Genomic DNA, 20,177 nt, shown 5'->3' with positions numbered 1-20,177 from the left:
TTCTGAAACTTGTCAGTCTATTCTTGTTCTGAGAAATTAAGGCTATTCCATGCAAGAAATTGGCAAGAAACTGAAGATTTTGTACAACGCTGTGTACTACTCCCTTCACAGAACAGCCCAAACTGGTTCTAACCAGAATAGAAAGAGGAGTGGGAGGCCCCGGTGCACAACTGAGCAAGAGGACAAGTACATTAGAATGTCTAGTTTGAGAAACAGACGCCTCACAAGTCCTCAACTGGCAGCTTCATTAAATAGCACCCGCAAAACACCAGTCTCAACTTCAACAGTGAAGAGGCGACAGTGTCTCTGTTCTTTTGCCCATCTTAATCTTTTCTTTTTATTGGCCATTCTGAGATATGGCTTTTTCTTTGCAACTCTGCTTAGAAAGCCAGCATCCCGGCGTCGCCTCTTCACTGTTGACGTTGAGACTGGTGTTTTGTGGGTCCTATTTAATGAAGCTGCCAGTTGGGGACTTCTGGTCCCTCTGTGTTTAGTTTGTGTGTGCAGTCTGATCAGGTGTGATGTGCGTGTGTGCGTAATAATGTATCCTTGAGTGAAAGAGGAAATGGTGGGGACAGAACTTTGAATAAGTTGTGGTCTAAATCGATACCCTGTATAACAATTTACTGGATTGTTGCAGGAAACTAAATGAATCATTTACTCATCTGTTTCAGTTTCATCATTCACAGCTCTGGGGAGTCAGCACATTGGTCTCAATAGCAGTGTGTGGGACATAGAGAGTGGGTGGTTGTGGGTGGTTGTGTATGTGATCGAAAGTGAGGAACATCTCATGTGTGAACAGTTTCCCGTATATATGAGTTCAACTGCTGCTGGCAACTGGAAGTGATACATTTGAGAGAGAATACATATACGGACGCACCCAACACACACACACACACACACACACACACACACACCCAACACACACTTATCCCATATCAAACTCTGAATACTGATCAACATCTGATTCTGATCACACGTCGGTAATAATTAGTTGTGATTTGAAAAGCAGATTATCTGAAGTGTGTGTGTGTGTGTGAGAGAGAGCGAGAGAGAGAGAGAGAGAGACCGTACATGTGAGTATGTATCAGCGACTTGTCATTCATTACCAGAGCTCTGAAACACAATGTGGGCGACTGCAGTAGGAAGGAGAGTTCATCAAGATAACAACTTCTTTTGACATGTGGCACATTAAATCAACTCACACACAGAAAAGTGAATAAACACATACAAATTTAAAGTAAGACATGAATTGTCTCTTTTCTGTTATCACTCCACATCGTCAAGTAGTACAAAATCATAAAACCAGATGGTAGTAAATAGAACCCTGTTATAAACATTTGATCACAAATCTCCCTGTCTTTCTGGCTTCCTCAGGTTACAATAAGCTGCTTAATAAATTAACAATAAGGCAGAGGATTTAATAGGTACAATACAAGTCTCATGTTAATATGCTCTCACAATAAGGTTTTCATGGTTGTCCCACTTCTTCCCATAGCCTTGAGGAAAGACCCCTGTAATGGAGACAAAGCCTTGCTTCAAACAGTCACTATCAGCCACTGTCAGCATGATGGATTATAGGTGCGCTGTCTCTTGTACCCTTTCCACACTAGAATTTTCAACCAAGCTGTACTTTGCCGGGTATTTCTTTTTCACATTGTCCTTTCCAGCATACGTTTCCAGGAAATAATGTGGATGAATAATCAATCAGGCCAGTGAAGTACAGCTTGGCTTGGGATGTCTAGGCTCAGTAGTGTGAAAAGGGTATTAGTGGTTTGTTACATTAAATGGCCAACTCCGGTTTGATATGGCCAGCATGCAGAGGTAGAGGGCGGCTGCAATGCTACAACCTCTAAGGACCGAGGACTACCTTGCTGCTGCTGCTTTGTAGAAACCAAGCTCCAGGAACACATTCTTATCAGCGCTCGCTTGGTGGCTGGAGGTCCTCATCTCTTGCAATAGGACGCTGATGTAGGTGTTCCACTTCTCCGCCTCCATCACCATCTTCTTCAGTGTTCTGCCTTCCTTTCTCAGGTCGAACTGCTCCATCTCGGTGTTGATGCAGTGAAGCTCTTCAGCTGAGGGGGCGGAGCCTGAGGGGGTGGAGCCAGCGGGGCAGAAGCCCTGGAGGTGCACCTGGAGGAGGCAGTGGTGGAGTTAGGAGCGTGGGCAGAGTGGGCACCGGTGTGGGCGCTCGACAGTGTGCAGGCGCTTGTGGAGCTTAAGGTGAACATGTTGGGGTGAATCGGGCCGCTGCACAGCTTGCACTGGTAGGGCCTCTCGCCTGAGTGGAGACGCATGTGGGTCTTCAGGTTGCTGGTGCTACTGAAGCGCTTGCGGCACACCTGGAGTGAGGGAAAAAGATGGAACACAAAGCAATGAGAGAGGTTAAAATGTTAGTTGACGTAAAGGCAAAGATTTCATGCTTGCTAATGTTGGAAAAGAAGCTTGATTAAGCAATGTTTTGTAGTCTCATGGGCTTTTTGGGGGTTATGGCATAGTGACAATGTGGGACAGACAGACAGAAACAGACAGGCAGGCAGAAAGACAGATACTGTAGAGACAGACATACACAGACAAACAGATTTGTAGTCTCATGGGCTTTCTGGGGGGTATGGCATAGTGACACTGTGGGACAGACAGACAGAAACAGACAGGCAGAAAGACAGACAGATAGATATTCTAGATAAACAGAGATATTCTAGATAAACAGAGACAGACAGACAGACAGACAGACAGACAGACAGACAGACAGACAGACAGACAGACAGAGATATTCTAGATAAGCAGATAATCAGATCTCAGCCTTCTGTACCTGGCACTCATGTGGCTTCTCCCCAGTGTGAACCAGGAAGTGTTTCTGGAGGTGGGCCAGCTGGGTGAAGTCCTTAGTGCAGGTCTGACACCTAAAGGGCCGCTCTCCACTGTGGACACGCAGGTGAACCTGCAGACAGGCAACAGAATAGCAAGGAGGAAGGAAACAGAATGATAGAATTAAAAATAACATAAAAGAAGTGCAAAGACAAAAAACTGGATGAGACAAATCTATTTCATGAAAAGTGTGCGGGCCTTTGTTATTTTCATGCATACTTAATTACCCCAGCACCTTAGCTTTTTAAGGATGTGCGTATGACCACAAACTACTCTATAAATACATCTATTTAAATGATGATGTCCTATCAACATAAACTATCATCTAAACATAATGTACTTGTGATCTCCGATATTGGCTATTTAATAGGGGACTGACTGACCTTGAGGTTGGACAGCTGACCGAAGATCTTGCTGCAGACGTTGCACTCGTACCGGATCTTCCCGTTCTTCCGGGTGAGCGGGTAGGACAGGGTCTTGTACCCGATGACCCGTCCACCACGTCTGGCCTTCCGCAGGTCTACTACTACCCCTTCCTCTGCACTGTGGCTGGAACTCAGCAGGGCGGATGTGGGCTTGGAGGGGAGGTAGTCAGAGGAGGCAGCCAGGCCTGCCGGTGGTGAGCCTCCCCTGGGTGCGAGAGGGGATGAGGCCATGGATGAGGCCCTGGAGGTGACTGGTAGAGGCTGGTCATTGAAGGTGCTGCTGGCAGGGGCATGCTTAGAGTCCCTGAAATTGTCTGTTGGTGTCACAGTGAGGTTTTTTAGGTATTCTTTTGGTGAGGGTACAAGGTCACCAAGATGTTTGCGCCCACTGGTCGTCAAACAAATTACGTATTTTTTTGTCAGTGCAAAGGGCAGACCTCCACTGCCATTGGTAAGTGAGAGTTCTTTGTGTGTAGTGGTCAGTGAAACCGGGAGCTCTTTGTGTCCATTGGCTGATGGGTGCAGGAAGTGTGGGTACCCCTCAAAGGGCAGCATGTGAGGTGGAAGTGGTATATGTGGAGCTAGTCGGTCACTGCACAGGGGGTATGTGTGAGGTCGTAGACCAAGTGGATAGTGAGGTATGAGGTAGGGACTGCACCGTTGACTGGGGCACATCTGGCCTGGCACTGAGGACTCTGGGTAATGTTTGGGTGTAATGGAGACGCCTGGGGTAGGATTGACAGGAAAGTGCATGTGGGGGGTGACAGGACTGCTGTCCAAGGTTTTTTGGGGGATGGGGGGGCCACAGTATAGGATAGGTGGGTAGCTGGGGTAGACCACACGGGGGCAGAGGGGTAGGACAGGGCTGCAGGTTGGGGACAGTGTGGATTCGGGGAGTAGGGGGCAAGTGGAATGGGGCTTGGTGGGCTCCTTCCTCAGGATTTCGGACATGCTGTACCCCCTCTTCCCTGAACTCTTCCCGCAAACCTGGTTTTGCTCTGTGGGACAAAAAAGACAGACACACATACTTAGGCTAAAATGTTGTTGCACGAAAGTACCATGAAACTATCATTTGCAGCTTGATGAGTTTAGTCAACTGTACCATGCATGGGATGCACATGACACAATCGCGAGTTGCAGTCTGTCACTCCCTTTTTACAGTGGAACCCATTGTTTATGAGTCGGTGTCAGTCCCTTTTTACAGTGGAACCCATTGTTTATGAGTCGGTCAGTCCCTTTTTACAGTAGAACCCATTGTTTATGAGTCAGTGTCACTCCCTTTTTACAGTAGAACCCATTGTTTATGAGTCGGTGTCAGTCCCTTTTTACAGTAGAACCCATTGTTTATGAGTCGGTGTCAGTCCCTTTTTACAGTAGAACCCATTGTTTATGAGTCAGTGTCACTCCCTTTTTACAGTAGAACCCATTGTTTATGAGTCAGTGTCACTCCCTTTTTACAGTAGAACCCATTGTTTATGAGTCAGTGTCACTCCCTTTTTACAGTAGAACCCATTGTTTATGAGTCGGTGTCAGTCCCTTTTTACAGTAGAACCCATCGCCACAGATACACCACCTGACACGCATACCTTCAGTGTGAGATCATGTCCTTCTCCACTGTGCTCCTATCTATGACATCATGACATCACTTCTCTAGTTCTCAGCCTCTCACTCCACTCTAAAAGAGGAAATAGCTCCAGTTCAACCAGTTGTTTTCTACTTGTTATGAACTAGTCTCAGATCTCAGACCTATGTCAGTCAGCTGTCTGCTTCTCACTAACAGACCTGTCCGGGCGCTCTATGGAAGCTGATACTGAAGGGGAAACGATAGTTGGCTGATCAGGACCCCGATTAGGCTGAGGGAGGGAGAGAGGGGTTATAGGAGACAAGTTCCAGCTAGCAGAGCTGTGTGTGTTGGCTGGTGAAGGATCTTTACAGTCACATCCTGACCTAGTCAAATGGAGTCTTGATTCTGGATTCTTTTTGTTGTCAGTTGTGTTATCAGTTAAATGAAATCAGAGCGTTATATACAGTAACTCTTAGTTGAAACCAGAGCGTTATATACACACACACACACACACACACACACACACACACACACACACACACACACACACACACACACACACACACTCAGAAGCCTTGTGTGTGTTTGTGTGTGTGTGTGCGTGTGTGTGAGAGAGAAAGAGAGAGTGTGTATGTGTGCATTGGAAAAAAGGAAACTGAAACCTTGCTTTGAGACCTGAAATTGGTCTCGCCAGAAGTCGAGACAAAACCTCTCTTGGTGACACATGGAACTAGATGTTCTCTCCTTTCTTTGTCTCCCACCTTCACAAAGGCCTGTGGGTGTGACTTTTATTACTGGTTCAACACCCACACAAAGATTGTGTCAGGCGGCTGGACCTTTGACTGAGCGCTTTCGGCTTTGAATAACCACCCACTTCCACCCAGAGCTCTAGGAAACTCTAGGAATTGCTCCGTTCCTCTTCCCATGTTGTGCCGAACACTCATTGATCATATTGATTTTCTCTCTCCTCCACTCACCACAGTGAATACAAGTATCAGAGACTCCAAATTGTCCCATTCCTTATTAGATTGGATGAAATGGGATTGGATCCGTTAGCCTGGCCTAGTAGTAAAATGTATTAAGTACATTAGTAGCAGGCTTGATTCCAATATGAATCTGATGTTAGTCGAGGGGGCCACAAAACAGCAGTTTGCGGGCTGGAGATAGCTCCTGGGCCACAAGTTTCAGACCTCTGCATTACAAAACGTACCAATTCTCTCTGTGGCGAGCTCTCCAGGGGGTGTGTAGTTGAGGCGGTTGGCTAACTCCAGGCAGTACCACACAAGCAGCTCCTGGCCCGGTGGCACGGCTCTCACCGTGTAGAAGTAGATGGCCATTCCAGTCTGGCATGCCGCCAGATTCTGGTCCCCGTGACAACGGGCTGGGTTGACGTAGCGCATCCAGTTACTCTTCTCCTCGTCCAAGCCATCCAGGATGTGATGTAACCGACCCTCTGAAAACACCTGGACAGAGAGAAAGAGAGGGGATATATATATATATAGATAGATAGAGAGAGAGAGAGAAATTACATTTACACAGCCTTCTCCCCCAGTGCTGAAATCTAAGATATCAATCATCCATTACAAAAAAAATAAACAGACATGGCTGCCACTCTGATCTGTCCCCAATATCAAATATAATGTTAGAGAACCACTACCACATATCACTTAAATTGGTACAGCACACTCACTAACGGGTGCAACCAATAAAGCCTCTTACAAGACACTCCTTAAAATATGTTCATGAGCCAGAGACTGTCCCAGCCCACAACATTTTCCCACAATGCACCGTAATTAATACCGCAAAACACATTTTATTGTGCATTCTACAGTGTTTCACTGTTGAAATGACAGAAATGTCTTACAGTGTGCTGTAAAACAAATGTACAGTATTTTACTGTGCATTCTATGGTAATCTACTGTATTCAGTTTATACGGTATCCTACTGTTGAAAAATTACAAAAACATCTAACAGTGTGTCCTACCTATCATATAAAGTGTGTGTATTTTGGGTGGTGGTGGTGGGGTGGGCTTAATCTGTGTGTTTTGGGTGGTGGTGGTGGGGTGGGTTTAATCTGTGGGTTTTGGGTGGTGGTGGTGGTGGGGTGGGCTTAATCTGTGGGTTTTGGGTGGTGGTGGTGGTGGGGTGGGCTTAATCTGTGTGTTTTGGGTGGTGGTGGTGGGGTGGGCTTAATCTGTGGGTTTTGGGTGGTGGTGGTGGGGTGGGCTTAATCTGTGGGTTTTGGGTGGTGGTGGTGGTGGGGTGGGCTTAATCTGTGGGTTTTGGGTGGTGGTGGTGGTGGGGTGGGCTTAATCTGTGTGTTTTGGGTGGTGGTGGTGGGGTGGGTTTAATCTGTGGGTTTTGGGTGGTGGTGGTGGGGTGGGCTTAATCTGTGGGTTTTGTTTTTGACATTGATCATCGACTGGGATGACAGTATGATGACTCTACTCGAGTCCGCTCACAATTGACTGTGCAAAGTTATACCACTCTAACTTCAATCAGACCTATGTTCCCATACTGCGCACCTAAATGACTACACATTCCTGGAGAGCAAAAAAGTCGATCGAATTTACACAACGACCGATTACAGTGTTTTCTTACAATAGTCCCTCTCAGACTACATTCAGTTGGATCTTTCTCTCTGGTTTTCTGCTCTATCACCCTTTCCCTCTTACTCTGCTAAGCTCTTTACATCACTTTGTTTGCTGGTCTTTGTCTGGAAGCCGTGTTATTTGCAGATTGACTCATGACTTTAGTGTCTAGGTCATCTATGTTGATTTCATGTCTGTGTTGTGGCCCCGTTGTTTAGATGTTGTGTCGGGACTGTATCTGTAGGTCTGTGTCATCATGACTATGCTGTTTGCAGGCCTACGCCTGTTAGCTGTGTTATTTGCATGTGGAAGTCGTGGCTCGTAGACCCTAAGCCACTTCCTTGCTTAGTCAGTGTCTTGAGTGTGTGTTTGTGTGTGTGCTACAGTATGTGTTTCCCGGCAGTGAGGCCACGGCACTGCCGAGAGGAGCAGAGAGAGGAGCAGAGAGAGGAGAACCATGGTGTCAGTAAAACTAAACAGCTGTGTGTGTGACCTCATGCTGCTTTCTCACCAATGAGCAAACACACATTATCATACACAGTCTTTACAGGAAATGTAAAAAATGACACGCGGCTGGCATAAAAACACACACAGATATTACACAGGATGTGAGACCACAAGTGCCAATTGTTGCCCCCCCCCCTCCCCCTTTTAAGAATTTAACAGGATATGACCAAAATGAGTTCCCACAATGCCCCTCATTTACCCTCCAGAAGTAATTCCTGTTGGCATCTTTGGGCACCGTGTCATTGGTGTAGCTCTGGCCAACCAGAGGGCCAAACCGCGTCCCCTTCGGAATGAGCTCCCGACTGGTCACCCCAAGCACCTGTACCACACAGGAAATTACATCATCAAACAACGGACCATTCAGAAGATTAGATGACAAAGCGAATGCCCATTGAGAAAACTTCGAGTAAGATTCTGTAGAATACAACCTCTGACTGTCATGTCAGATCTATGGTAGTTCCAGCTAACTAGCCACACACCAGGAAACTCTTTCCTTTCTTTCAAACACGTTATTGGAAATGTTTCATACAGACTAAACCAACAATAACACACAAATGTATATACAGTTGAAGTCAGAAGTTTACATACACCTAAGCCAAATACATTTAAACTCAGTTTCACAATTCCTGACATTTAATCCTAGTAAAAATTCCCTGTTTTAGGTCAGTTAGGATCACCAGTTTATTTTAAGAATGTGAAATGTCAGAATAATAGTAGAGAATGATTATTTCAGCTTTTATTTCTTTCCTCACATTCCCAGTGGGTTCCCAATGAGTATTCGGTAGCATTTCCTTTAAATTGGGTCAAATGTTTTGGGTAGCCTTCCACAAGCTTCCCACAATAAGTTTGGTGAATTTTGGCCCATTCCTCCTGACAAAGCTGGTGTAACCGAGTCAGGTTTGTAGGCCTCCTTGCTCACACACACACTTTATCAATTCTGCCCACAAATGTTCTATAGGATTAAGGTCAGGGCTTTGTAATGGCCACTCCAATACCTTGACTTTGTGGTCCTTAAGCTATTTTGCCACAACTTTGGAAGTATGCTTGGGGTCATTGTCCATTTGGAAGACCCATTTGCGACCAAGCTTTAACTTCCTGACTGATGTCTTGAGATGTTGCTTCAATATACCCACATAATTTTCCTACCTCATGATGCCATCTATTTTGTGAAGTGCACCAGTCCCTCCTGCAGCAAAGCACCCCCACAACATGATGCTGCCACCCAAGTGCTTCACGGTTGGGATGGTGTTCTTCGGCTTGCAAGCGACCCCCTTTTTCCTCCAAACATAATAATGATGGTCATTATGGCCAAACAGTTCTATTTTTGTTTCATCAGACCAGAGGAAAAAGTACGATCTTTGTCCCCATGTGCAGTTGCAAACCGTAGTCTGGCTTTTTTATGGTGGTTTTGGAGCAGTGGCATCTTCCTTGCTCAGCGGCCTTTCAGGTTATGTCGATATAGGACTTGTTTTACTGTGGATATAGATACTTTTGTACCTGTTTCCCCCAGCATCTTCACAAGGTCCCTTGCTGTTGTTCTGGGATTAATTTGCATTTATCACACCAAAGTACGTTCATCTCTAGGAGACAGAACGCGTCTCCTTCCTGAGCGGTATGACGGCTGCGTGGTCCCATGGTGTTTATACTTATGTACTATTGTTTGTACAGATGAACGTGGTACCTTCAGGTGTTTGGAAATTTCTCCCAAGGATTAACCAGACTTGTGGAGATCTACAAATATTTTTCTGAGGTCTTAGCCTATCAGAAGCTTCTAAAGCTATGGCATCATTTTCTGGAATTTTCCAAGCTGTTTTTAAAGGCACAGTCAACTTAGTGCATGTAAACTTCTGACCCACAGGAATTGTGATACAGTGAATTATAAATAAAATAACATGTCTGTAAACAATTGTTGGAAAGATTACTTGCATCATGCACAAAGTAGATGTCCTAACCGACTTTCCAAAACTATAGTTTGTTAACAAGAAATTTGGTCAAAAAAGTCAAAATGACTCCAACCTAAGTGTATGTAAACTTCCGAATTCAACTGTATATACATACACATACAGAACCAGTTAAGTTTGGACACACCTACTCATTCAAGGGTTTTTCTTTCTGTTTACTATTTTCTATATTGTAGAATAATAGTGAAGACATCAAAACTATGAAATAACACATGGAATCATGTATTAACCAAAAGGGTGTTAAACAAATCAAAATATATTTCATATTTGAGATTCTTCAAAGTAGCCACCGTTTGCCTTGATGACAGCTTTGCACACTCTTGGCATTCTGTCATCCAGCTTCATGAGGTAGTCACCTAGAATGCATTTCAATTAACAGGTGTGCCTTGTTAACGTTTGTGGAATTTCTTTCCTTCATAATGCGTTTGAGCCAATCAGTTGTGTTATGACAAGGTAGGGGTGGTATACAGACGATTTGGTAAAAGAACAAGTCCGTATTATGGCAAGAACAGCTTAAATAAGCAACGAGAAACGACAGTCCATCATTACTTTAGGACATTTACTACGTTACAGCCTTATTCTACAATGGATGAAATAATGTTGCCCCCTCATCAATCTACACACAATACCCCACAATGACAAAGCAAAAACAGGTTTTTAGAACATTTTGCAAAATTATTAAAAATAAAAAACTGAAATATTACATTTACATAAGTATTCACACCCTTTACTCAGTACTTTGTTGAAGTACCTTTGGCAGCGATTACAACCTCGAGTCTTCTTGGGTATGACGCTACAAGCTTGGCACACCTGTATTTGGAGAGTTTCTCTCATTCTTCTCTGCAGATCCTCTCAAGCTCTGTCAGGTTGGATGGGGAGTGTTGCTGCACAGCTATTTTCAGGTCTATCCAGAGATGTTCATTCGGGTTCATGTCCGGGCTCTGGCTGGGCCACTCAAGGACATTCAGAGAAGAGCTCCTGACAGAGCTCCAGAGGAACTCTGGAGCTCTGTCAGAGTGACCATCAGGCTCTTGGTGTGTGCCTTTCCAAATCGTGTCCACTCTATCGGCCTCCAATCAAGTTGTAGAATCGGCTCATGAATGATCAATGGAAACAGGATGCACCTGAGTCTCATAGCAAAGGGTCTTAATACTTATGTAAATAAGGTATTTCAGTTTAAAAATAGTAATACATGTGAATTTTCTTTAACAAAAAAATATTTTTGCTTTGTCATGATGGGGTATTGTGTATAGATTGATGGGGGGAACAAGTCATTTAATCCATTTTCGAATAAGCCCTGTTACGTATCAAAATGTAAAAAGGGAAGGGATCTGAATACTTTCCAAATGCACTGTACACGTAATTCAATCATCTCATCCAAACTGTGTGAAGTGTGAAGACTTTCCCAGACTACCATTTCAGCACATATAAAGTAAACCAAGCCAATAGAAAAAGACAGGTTAGAGGTAGCTTTTATGAAAAGAGTTTCTCAATGACAACTGGCATTCACTTTGAGAGTGTGAAACGGAGAGCTGGCCTCTTTCACACCGTAAATATTTCATGAGTTAATCAGAACATAACTCTTGTTCTCGCTCCTGAAGGTGTTAATTGTGAAACTTACCCCCACTGTCTCTAGCCTCCGGGGCGGGGATGAAGGGATAGGGTGTTGTTGGACACACCCCTATCATATCGGGAAACCAACAGCACTAAACCCTAGAGGACCTATAGTCATGGTAATTGCTGACTCATACTGTCACCTTTGAAGATAGATACAGGGTTGTATGTATGCTGTATAATACAGTCCATTCAGAAAGTATTCAGACCCCTTCACTCTTTCCACATTTTGTTACGTTACTGCCTTATTCTAAAATTGATTAAATATTGTTTTTCCCACTTAATCTACACACAATAACCCATAATGATGAAGTGAAAACCGTTTTTTAGAAATATTTGCAAATGTACCTTATTTACATTAGTATTTAGACTCAAAATTGAGCTCAGGTGATCATCCTTAAGATGTTTCTACAACTTGATTAGAGTCCACCTGTGGTAAATCCGATTGAGTGGACATGATTTGGAAAGGCACACTTTTGTGTATATAAAGTTCCACAGTTGACAGTGCATGTCAGAGCAAAAACCAAGCCATGAGGTCGAAGGAATTGTCCGTAGAGCTCCGAGACAGGATTGTGTCTAGGCACAGAGCTGGGGAAGGGTACCAACACTTTTCTGCAGCTTTGAAGGTCCCCAAGAACACAGTGGCCTCCATTCTTAAATGGAAGAAGTTTTGACCAACCAAGACTCTTCCTAGAGCTGGCTGCCCGGCCAAACGGAACCATTGGGGGAGAAGGGCCTTGGTCAGGGAGGTAACCAAGAACCTAATGGTCACACTGACAGAGCTCCAGAGTTCCTCTGTGGAGATGGGAGAACCTTCCAGAAACCCAACCATCTCTGCAGCACTCCACCAATCAGGCCTTCATGGTGGAGTGGCCAGATGGAAGCCACTCCTCAGTAAAAGGCACATTGACAGTCTGCTTGGAGTTTGTCAAAAGGCACCTAAAGGTTTCTCAGACCATGAGAAACAAGATTCTCCAGTCTGATGAAACCAAGATTGAACTATTTGGCCTGAATGCCAAGTGTCACGTCTGGAGGAAACCTGGCACCATCCCTACGGTGAATCATGGTGGTGGCAGCATCATCCTGTGGGGATGTTTTTCAGCAGCAGGGACTGGAAGACTAGTCTGGATTGAAGGAAAGATGAACGGAGCAAAGTACTGAGAGATCCTTTATGAAAACTTGCTCCAGAGCACTCAGGACCTCAGAATGGGGCAAACCTTCACATTGAATATCCCTTTGAGCATGGTGAAGTTATTAATTAAACTTAGGATGGTGTATCAATACACCCAATCACTACAGCGATACAGGCGTCCTTCCGCTCAGGGATTTCACCAAGAGGCCAATGGTGACTTTAAAACAGTTACAGAGTTGTATGGCTGTGATAGAAGAAAACTGAGGATGGATCAACAACATTGTAGTGACTCCACAATACTAACCTAAATGAGAGAGTGAAAAGAAGGAAGCCTGAACAGAATACAAATATTCCAAAACATGCATCCTATTAGCAACAAGGCACTAAAGTAATACTGCAAAAAATGTGGCAAAGCAATTCACTTTTGTCCTGAATACAAAGTGTTGTGTGTGGGGCAAATCCAATACAACACGTTACTGCATACTGTACCACTCTCCATATTTTCAAGCATAGTGGTGGCTGCCTCATGTTATGGGTGTGCTTGTAATCGTTAAGACTGGGAAGTTTTTCAGGATAAAAAAGAAGTGTAATGAAGCTAAGCAAAGGCAAAATCCTATAAGAAAACCTGGATCAGTCTGCTTTCCACTAGACACTGGAAGATGAATTCACCTTTCATCAGGGCAATAACCTAAAACACAAGGCCAAATCTATACTAGAGTTGCTTACCAAGAAGACAGTGAATGTTACTGAGCTACAGTTTTGACTTAAATCTACCTGAAATTCTATGGCAAGACCTGAAAATGCTTGTTTAGCAACGATCAACAACCAATTTGATAGAGCTTGAAGATTTTAGAAAATAATGATGGGAAAATGTTGCACAATCCAGGTGTTGAATGCTCTTAGAGATTTACCCAGAAAGACTCACAGCTGTAATCACTGCCAAAGGGGATTCTAACATGTGGCACCTGAATCAGGTGATTTTAATCCCTGGTCCTTTCACACTTAGAGTACTGTCCAGTTATACGGTCATCTGCAGCAAAGAATGATATGTAAAAAAGCTCAATATCGCTGAAAACAGGGCTGCCAGATTAGCTCTTCATTGCTCTATCCGTATGAATATTATCCAAATGCATCAGAATCTCTCATGGCTTCATGTTAAAAACGAATTACTATGCAGTCTTCTGATTTTCTTTAGGAATGTTGTATTTTGTTTTTTAAACACAGTATTTTTCAGTCCAGTCAGTACATACTATCAACACCCATAACCACCAAACCAGACAGGCAAATTCAGGGCAGCTAAAACAACCCAAACCAGGAACGAATCGCCTTAAATCTACAGTTTTATATAGAGCCATAGCTGAATGGAACTTTTTACCAATCCATATTTCTCAGGCAAAAAGTCAATCCACCTTCAAGAAAAAAATAAAAGAACATCTAATGCGATTGACCATATGACTGGACAGGAAATAGAAAGAACATCTAATGTGATAGACCATATGACTAGACAGGAAATAAAAAGAACATCTAATGTGATAGACCATATGACTGGACAGGAAATAGAAAGAACATCTAATGTGATAGACCATATGACTGGACAGGAAATAGAAAGAACATCTAATGTGATAGACCATATGACTGGACAGGAAATAGAAAGAACATCTAATGTGATAGACCATATGACTGGACAGGAAATAGAAAGAACATCTAATGTGATAGACCATATGACTGGACAGGAAATAGAAAGAACCTCTAATGTGATAGACCATATGACTGGACAGGAAATAGAAAGAACATCTAATGTGATAGACCATATGACTGGACAGGAAATAGAAAGAACATCTAATGCGATAGACCATATGACTAGACAGGAAATAGAAAGTATCAACTGAATGTTAAATGTGTTTCCTGTCAGGTATTTTAATTGTCTGTATTGTCTACTTGTTGAATGTTTATGAAGTCTTGATTTGTGGTTGTTTGTAAAGTCTTGTTAATTGGTGTTGGACCCCAGGAAGATTAGCTAGCATTACGGTGTTAGCTAATGGGGATCCTAATAAAAATTAGAAAATTACTTATGTGAATTCGACATTTATGTATTTCATTATCATCACATTTTGCTAAAACTCTACAAACATGTTTTCACTTTGTCATTATGGGGTATTGTATGTAGATTGATTAGGGCTGTAACACAAAAAAATGTGGAATAAGTCAAGGGGTACTGTATGAATACTTGTGTATATATATATATATATATAATATATATATATAATATAAACCCTTAACCATAACCCTAACCTTAACCCCAAACCGCTAAACCTAACCCTAATTGTAACCCTAAACCTAATCCCGAAGCCTAAAATAGGCTTTTCCTTGTGGATGTCCCCACTTGTGAATGTCCCCACTTGTCAGAATTTTCCTTATTTTACTATCCTTGTGAGGACTTCTGGTACCCACAAGGATAGTAAAGCCAAACACACACACACAAGATAAGAGTTATATTGTCTATATACTATTTTTCAGTTAAATGTCAGTCTATTACTTTCCTTGCTGTCTGAATGGTGGATGGACTCTCCTAGTCCCATACCACCCCAGACTACACCTGTAATTCCCCCTAGTCTTTAGCATAGTCCAGACTCCAGACAGACATCATTAGAGGGTGATAGGGATGCTGGTATTTACCTGAACACACCTGGACTCACATTCCTCTGATTTTACAGAGAGTTACCACTTTTCCCTCATTCTAGGGATTACACCACATGTGGCTGGTGGCACCTTAATTGGGGAGGAAGGGCTCATAGTAATGGTTGGAACGAAATGAATGGAATGGTATTGAACAACTTCACACCCATGGAAACCATATGTTTGATACCACTCTATTCACTTCATTCCAGCTATTATTATGAGCCATCCTCCCCTCACCAGCCTCCTGTGGATTACACTGTCTGTTTGTGAAATGTATCCTCTCAAAGCAGCAGGCAGCATCACCGAGCATGGAGTAATCCCCATACTGATGCCAGTGCACTGACTGACTGAATGAGCCCACACCTCGCAAACAGGGACAAGACCCTGACTTGAACCAAGTCAAAGTGTTTCAACAAGTGATCGTACATTCACATTGACAAACGCTGCCCATGCCATTAGATTAGACACACTTTGATTCGGGTCATGTTCGAATACTCTTAAAATACATGCTACCTCCCTTGATGCTATCACTGATTTGGACAGATGACATCGATTCAGTGGAACCCCTCACTTTCACCTATCCAATCACCTTAGATCTGGGATAACGTTAAGGAAGGGTGTTAGGAAGGAACCATTTGGACAGAATTCAAATAATGGCCTCATTCAGTCTCCTGTTCAGTAAAGGGGGGAATCCTAACTTCTGCTTAAAGTAAAACAATTTACTTAGTCTCCCATTGACATCATTGCATGACTGTGTGAAAATTCTACTTAAGTACAAGTTAAGGATTCGCCCCTTAAACATCAAACCACACAACCACATTATTTCTTTCATGTTGATCAAACTAGCAGATCCACTTCTCCTGGGACCGATCCGAGGGGCGTAGATACAGGAGGTGGGTCTCAGTGTCTCCGCTTTACGGTTTAATGGTAAGGTAGGGGACAATGGGAACCGGGAATGTAAAGTAACAACTAATCATAGCGACCTAAGGCTGTGAAGACAGAATCTGCGTCCCAAGTGGCACCCTATTCCCTTTATAGTGCACTACTTTTGACCAGGGCCCATAGGGGATATGGTGCCATTTGGGATGCGCTCATTGTCTATTGCCTTTGTATGTTCCTTTAAGATGTACGCAGCGAGGAAGAGACACAGAGGAAAAGCTGGAATTAGAAAACGGTGTGTCAAGCGTTTCCTCCCCCGGGGAAGGATGGAGGGGATGGGAGGATGTCGGAGTGATGGAAGTGGAGTTTTCACAGAACATACACAGTTGCATACACACACACACACACACACACACACACACACACACACACACACACACACACACACACACACACTAGAAGGCCCCCACAAAGAAACATCATGCATGACCACTCACTCTATGACACACACACAAAAACACAAACGCTCACACACCTGCATGCAAATGCCAACACTCTCTCACTCTCAGCTCTCACTTATAAAATACATCCCCCATATACAGGAAAGTGTGGTGTTCAGAATACCTCTGCAGAGTCAGGGCAGCGTTTCAGGACCAGGTTTCGGGGTAGAGACCTCTCAGCCTTGGTCTTGTCCTGGTTCTCTGGTTGGTTCTCCGGTTCCTCATCCAACATGTGGTCCTTCACAATGTAAGTGCACCTCTCCTGGAACTCAGCTTCACTCCAGTGGGTCATGTCTGGGTCCTGGGGGTCTGAGTCCGACATGGTCGGGGTGGTGACCACTGTGGTGTGAGGTGAAGGGGAGCTATCTGAGGTTAACATGGCTGTGCTGTGCTGGGAGGAGGCCTAGAAGAGATAGAAGAAGGATAAGAATGGGATAATGAGAAGATAAGATCATTCTAATGTGCAATAGCCCAAGTAATCAGGGAAGTCATGGACTTCCTGTTTTCACTTTCTTTTATCTCTTCAAGTTCTGCCTTATTTATTTTTTTGCCCTCTGTTCTCCTGTTCTCCTGTTCTTCGGTTCTTCTGTTCTTCTGTTCCTCTGTTCCCCTGTTCTTCAATCGTCTCCTTGTTTTTTTCTAGGTTCTCTCCTATCTCTCTCTCTCTCTCTCTCTCTCCTGCTGTCCTAAGCAGTGGAAAACCATTGTGGAAAACAAACAGCGGATGAAGGGGGCTGAAGGAGGAAGCTCTCCTCTGCTTGAATAGAGCTACATTTGGAAGTAAGGAGGCCGAGGTGTGAGACAGAGAGGAAGGAGATAACAGCGGGATACGAGGGCTGTCGACCAGTCAAAGAGGGGGTACCCTAACTAAGTGTCCCACCGAACACTAACAGAAACAAACTTCAAAGGGTAGCATCCATCCCTCCACCACTCCACCATCCATCCACCCCACCATCGCTGCCCCCTGTTCCAAACATCCTGTAAGCGTCCAAAACAGGACCCCAGGTTTCAGGAAGAGGTTCCTGTGCACGTCAAATAAGGAGCGTCAGCCACCACTTTCACAAGGAGGAAACCAGTGAATCAGCCCAGACTTCCTCTCTATACTGACTGGGACCTGGCTCTTGTCCCAGTTACCTGTCTGTCTGTCTGTCTGTCTGTCTGTCTGTCTGTCTGTCTGTCTGTCTGTCTGTCTGTCTGTCTGTCTGTCTGTCTGTCTGTCTCTCTGTCTCTCTGTCTCTCTGTCTCTCTGTCTCTCTGTCTCTCTGCCTCTCTGTCTCTCTGTCTCTCTGTGTCTGCCTGTGGTGTTCTGACCTGGACATTTTCTTTTCAGATTGTCCTTTCCAGGCCGGTTCCGGCACCTATGATGGATGCAGGACCAAGCCAGTGGAGTACAACTTGGCCCGACTCCACTCAGTAGTGTGAAAAGGGTTTAATTAAGACTGGACAAAGCCATGAACACAGAAAGACTGGATGGAGTTAGTCTGAAAAATGCTAATCCTAGATCCATATAGCGTCTTTGCAGGTAAACGCAGAAGTTTGGGTGGAATACAATCAGAAGATAGCTGGTGGTTTTATGTGCCATTTATCAGTTGCTTTTATCCAAAGGGATTTACAATCATTTGTGCATACATTTTCCATATGGGTTGTCCTGGGAACCAAACCCACTACCCTGACGTTGTAAGCGCCATGCTATACGAACTGAGCTACAGACCAGTTTGTCTTTTTATCCCAGTTGAGGGAAGATAAAGTGGAAGTTTCCCATCTTCACTTTATATCACCAGTGATATCATATTATAAACTGGGTGGTTCGAGCCCTGAAGGATGATTGGCTGACAGCCGTGGTATATCAAAACATTTATTTTTACTGCTCTAAATATGTTGGTAACCAGTTTATAATAGCAATAAGCAATAATGAATTAGAACACAAATAATGACATCTTCTCTAGAACTGTACACATTGATGGATGACATTTCACAATGTGTGTAGGGCACCACCGCTGAGTGGAATGACTCACAACGGACACTGACAGCTCACTCTGAAACCATGAAACTACGAAACTGACAAAGCAGAAAATACACTATGAAACCATGAAACTATGAAACTGACATAGCAGAAAATAAACTCTGAAATCGATGCATGATGATTCAAAGCCACACAGCTGTGGCCTCCTGAGAAAACATCGCCACATGAACTTTAGAGGAATAATGTGAAATCTGTGTCGTGAGTGACTAAAAACACAGGCTTTCAGAAACTTCATGAAAGCCTACAACTCCAATATCACAATCTCTGTATCCTTGTAAGACTGTCGTACCAAATTAAACAAAATAAGACCTTTTGAATGAGACGAGCAAAGTGAAATCTGTGCTGTTTGAAAACAACTTTGTGACTGAAACCCTCATTTATACACACACACACACACACACACACACACATACGCACACACCTGGTAACAAAGAAGAGGGTGGTGATGGTGAATGAATACTTACTGTGAAGCCTTGAGAGGACCCACACATAGGACAGGTTATCTGTGTCCTCCTCCAGTGTCTGAGTGTGCTCCCTCTACTTCCCTCCCTCTCTCTCTATCTCTTTGTCTCTCTTCTTGCTCTCTCTCTCTCTTTCCTTTTCTCTTTCTCTCTCTGTCTGGTGAGGTCTGTATCATGCGTGTACCTGTTGAGACTGAGTGACAGTGGTGTCTCTCTCTCTCTCTGGTGCGTGTGTGGGTCTGCCCCCTCTCTTCCTCCCGCCCTCTCTCCTCTGTGTATGACTCCTCCTTGGGGGCAGTGATCTGTTCATCTATCGCTTATTCACTCACTCTCTGCCCCGGGGTATCAGGGCTGAGATAAAACAACAAGAGCTTTCTCTCCAGGAGGTGCGTCTCCTGTCACACAGACATGTTCCGGTTCAGACACATCTATCTCCATTATATTCTTCTGGGATTCTGACCCCACCCCCCAAGGATACTGTGCTAGGTTGTCTTTGTAGGCCTAAGTCAAGGTTCATGGAAACAGTGGAGCTACGAGAGTGTTTGTTTGAAAGGATTCTAAGAAATCCACATTTTCTTGTCAGTTCTTTGAAACAGAGAGTTGAATTCAAATTGAAACCGAGACTTTGGTTCGTTTCCAAACGACGACCTTAACCATGATTTCGAGGTTAAATGTAAGTGTTTGCTACAAGTTCTGCCTATAGACAATTATTTAGGCTAGGTTTATAACTCTCATAACCCTATAACTCTTATAACCCTAGAAGGCCAGCATCCCGGAGTCGCCTCTTCACTGTTGACGTTGAGACTGGTGTTTTGTGGGTACTATTTAATTAAGCTGCCAGTTGAGGACTTGTAAGGCGTCTGTTTCTCAAACTAGACACTCTAACGTACTTGTCCTCGTGCTCAGTTGTGCACCGGGGCCTCCCACTTCTCTTTCTAGTCTGGTTAGAGCCAGTTTGCGCTGTTCTGTG

The 20,177-nt window shown here is 44.0% G+C and overlaps 1 protein-coding gene across 1 annotated transcript; it reads right to left on the bottom strand.

Annotated features, from left to right (window-relative positions):
• Positions 1-1,158: 1,158 nt before the first annotated feature.
• On the bottom strand, positions 1,159-19,500 carry LOC115175062 (PR domain zinc finger protein 1-like). The gene is made up of 7 exons (XM_029734221.1): positions 19,211-19,500; positions 16,848-17,126; positions 8,158-8,277; positions 6,071-6,323; positions 3,255-4,294; positions 2,816-2,944; positions 1,159-2,345 (listed from the first exon to the last, which is right to left on the bottom strand). Exons 1-7 carry the CDS (start codon positions 19,235-19,237, stop codon positions 2,031-2,033), a joined length of 2,163 nt encoding a protein of 720 aa, XP_029590081.1. The 5' UTR covers positions 19,238-19,500; the 3' UTR covers positions 1,159-2,030.
• Positions 19,501-20,177: the final 677 nt, after the last annotated feature.

This window comes from Salmo trutta, chromosome 35, assembly GCF_901001165.1.
Source record: "Salmo trutta chromosome 35, fSalTru1.1, whole genome shotgun sequence".
NCBI classification, from domain to species: Eukaryota; Metazoa; Chordata; class Actinopteri; order Salmoniformes; family Salmonidae; genus Salmo; species Salmo trutta.
The sequence above is the reverse complement of the archived record's forward strand: the minus strand, read 5'-3'. Positions and strand labels throughout refer to the sequence as shown.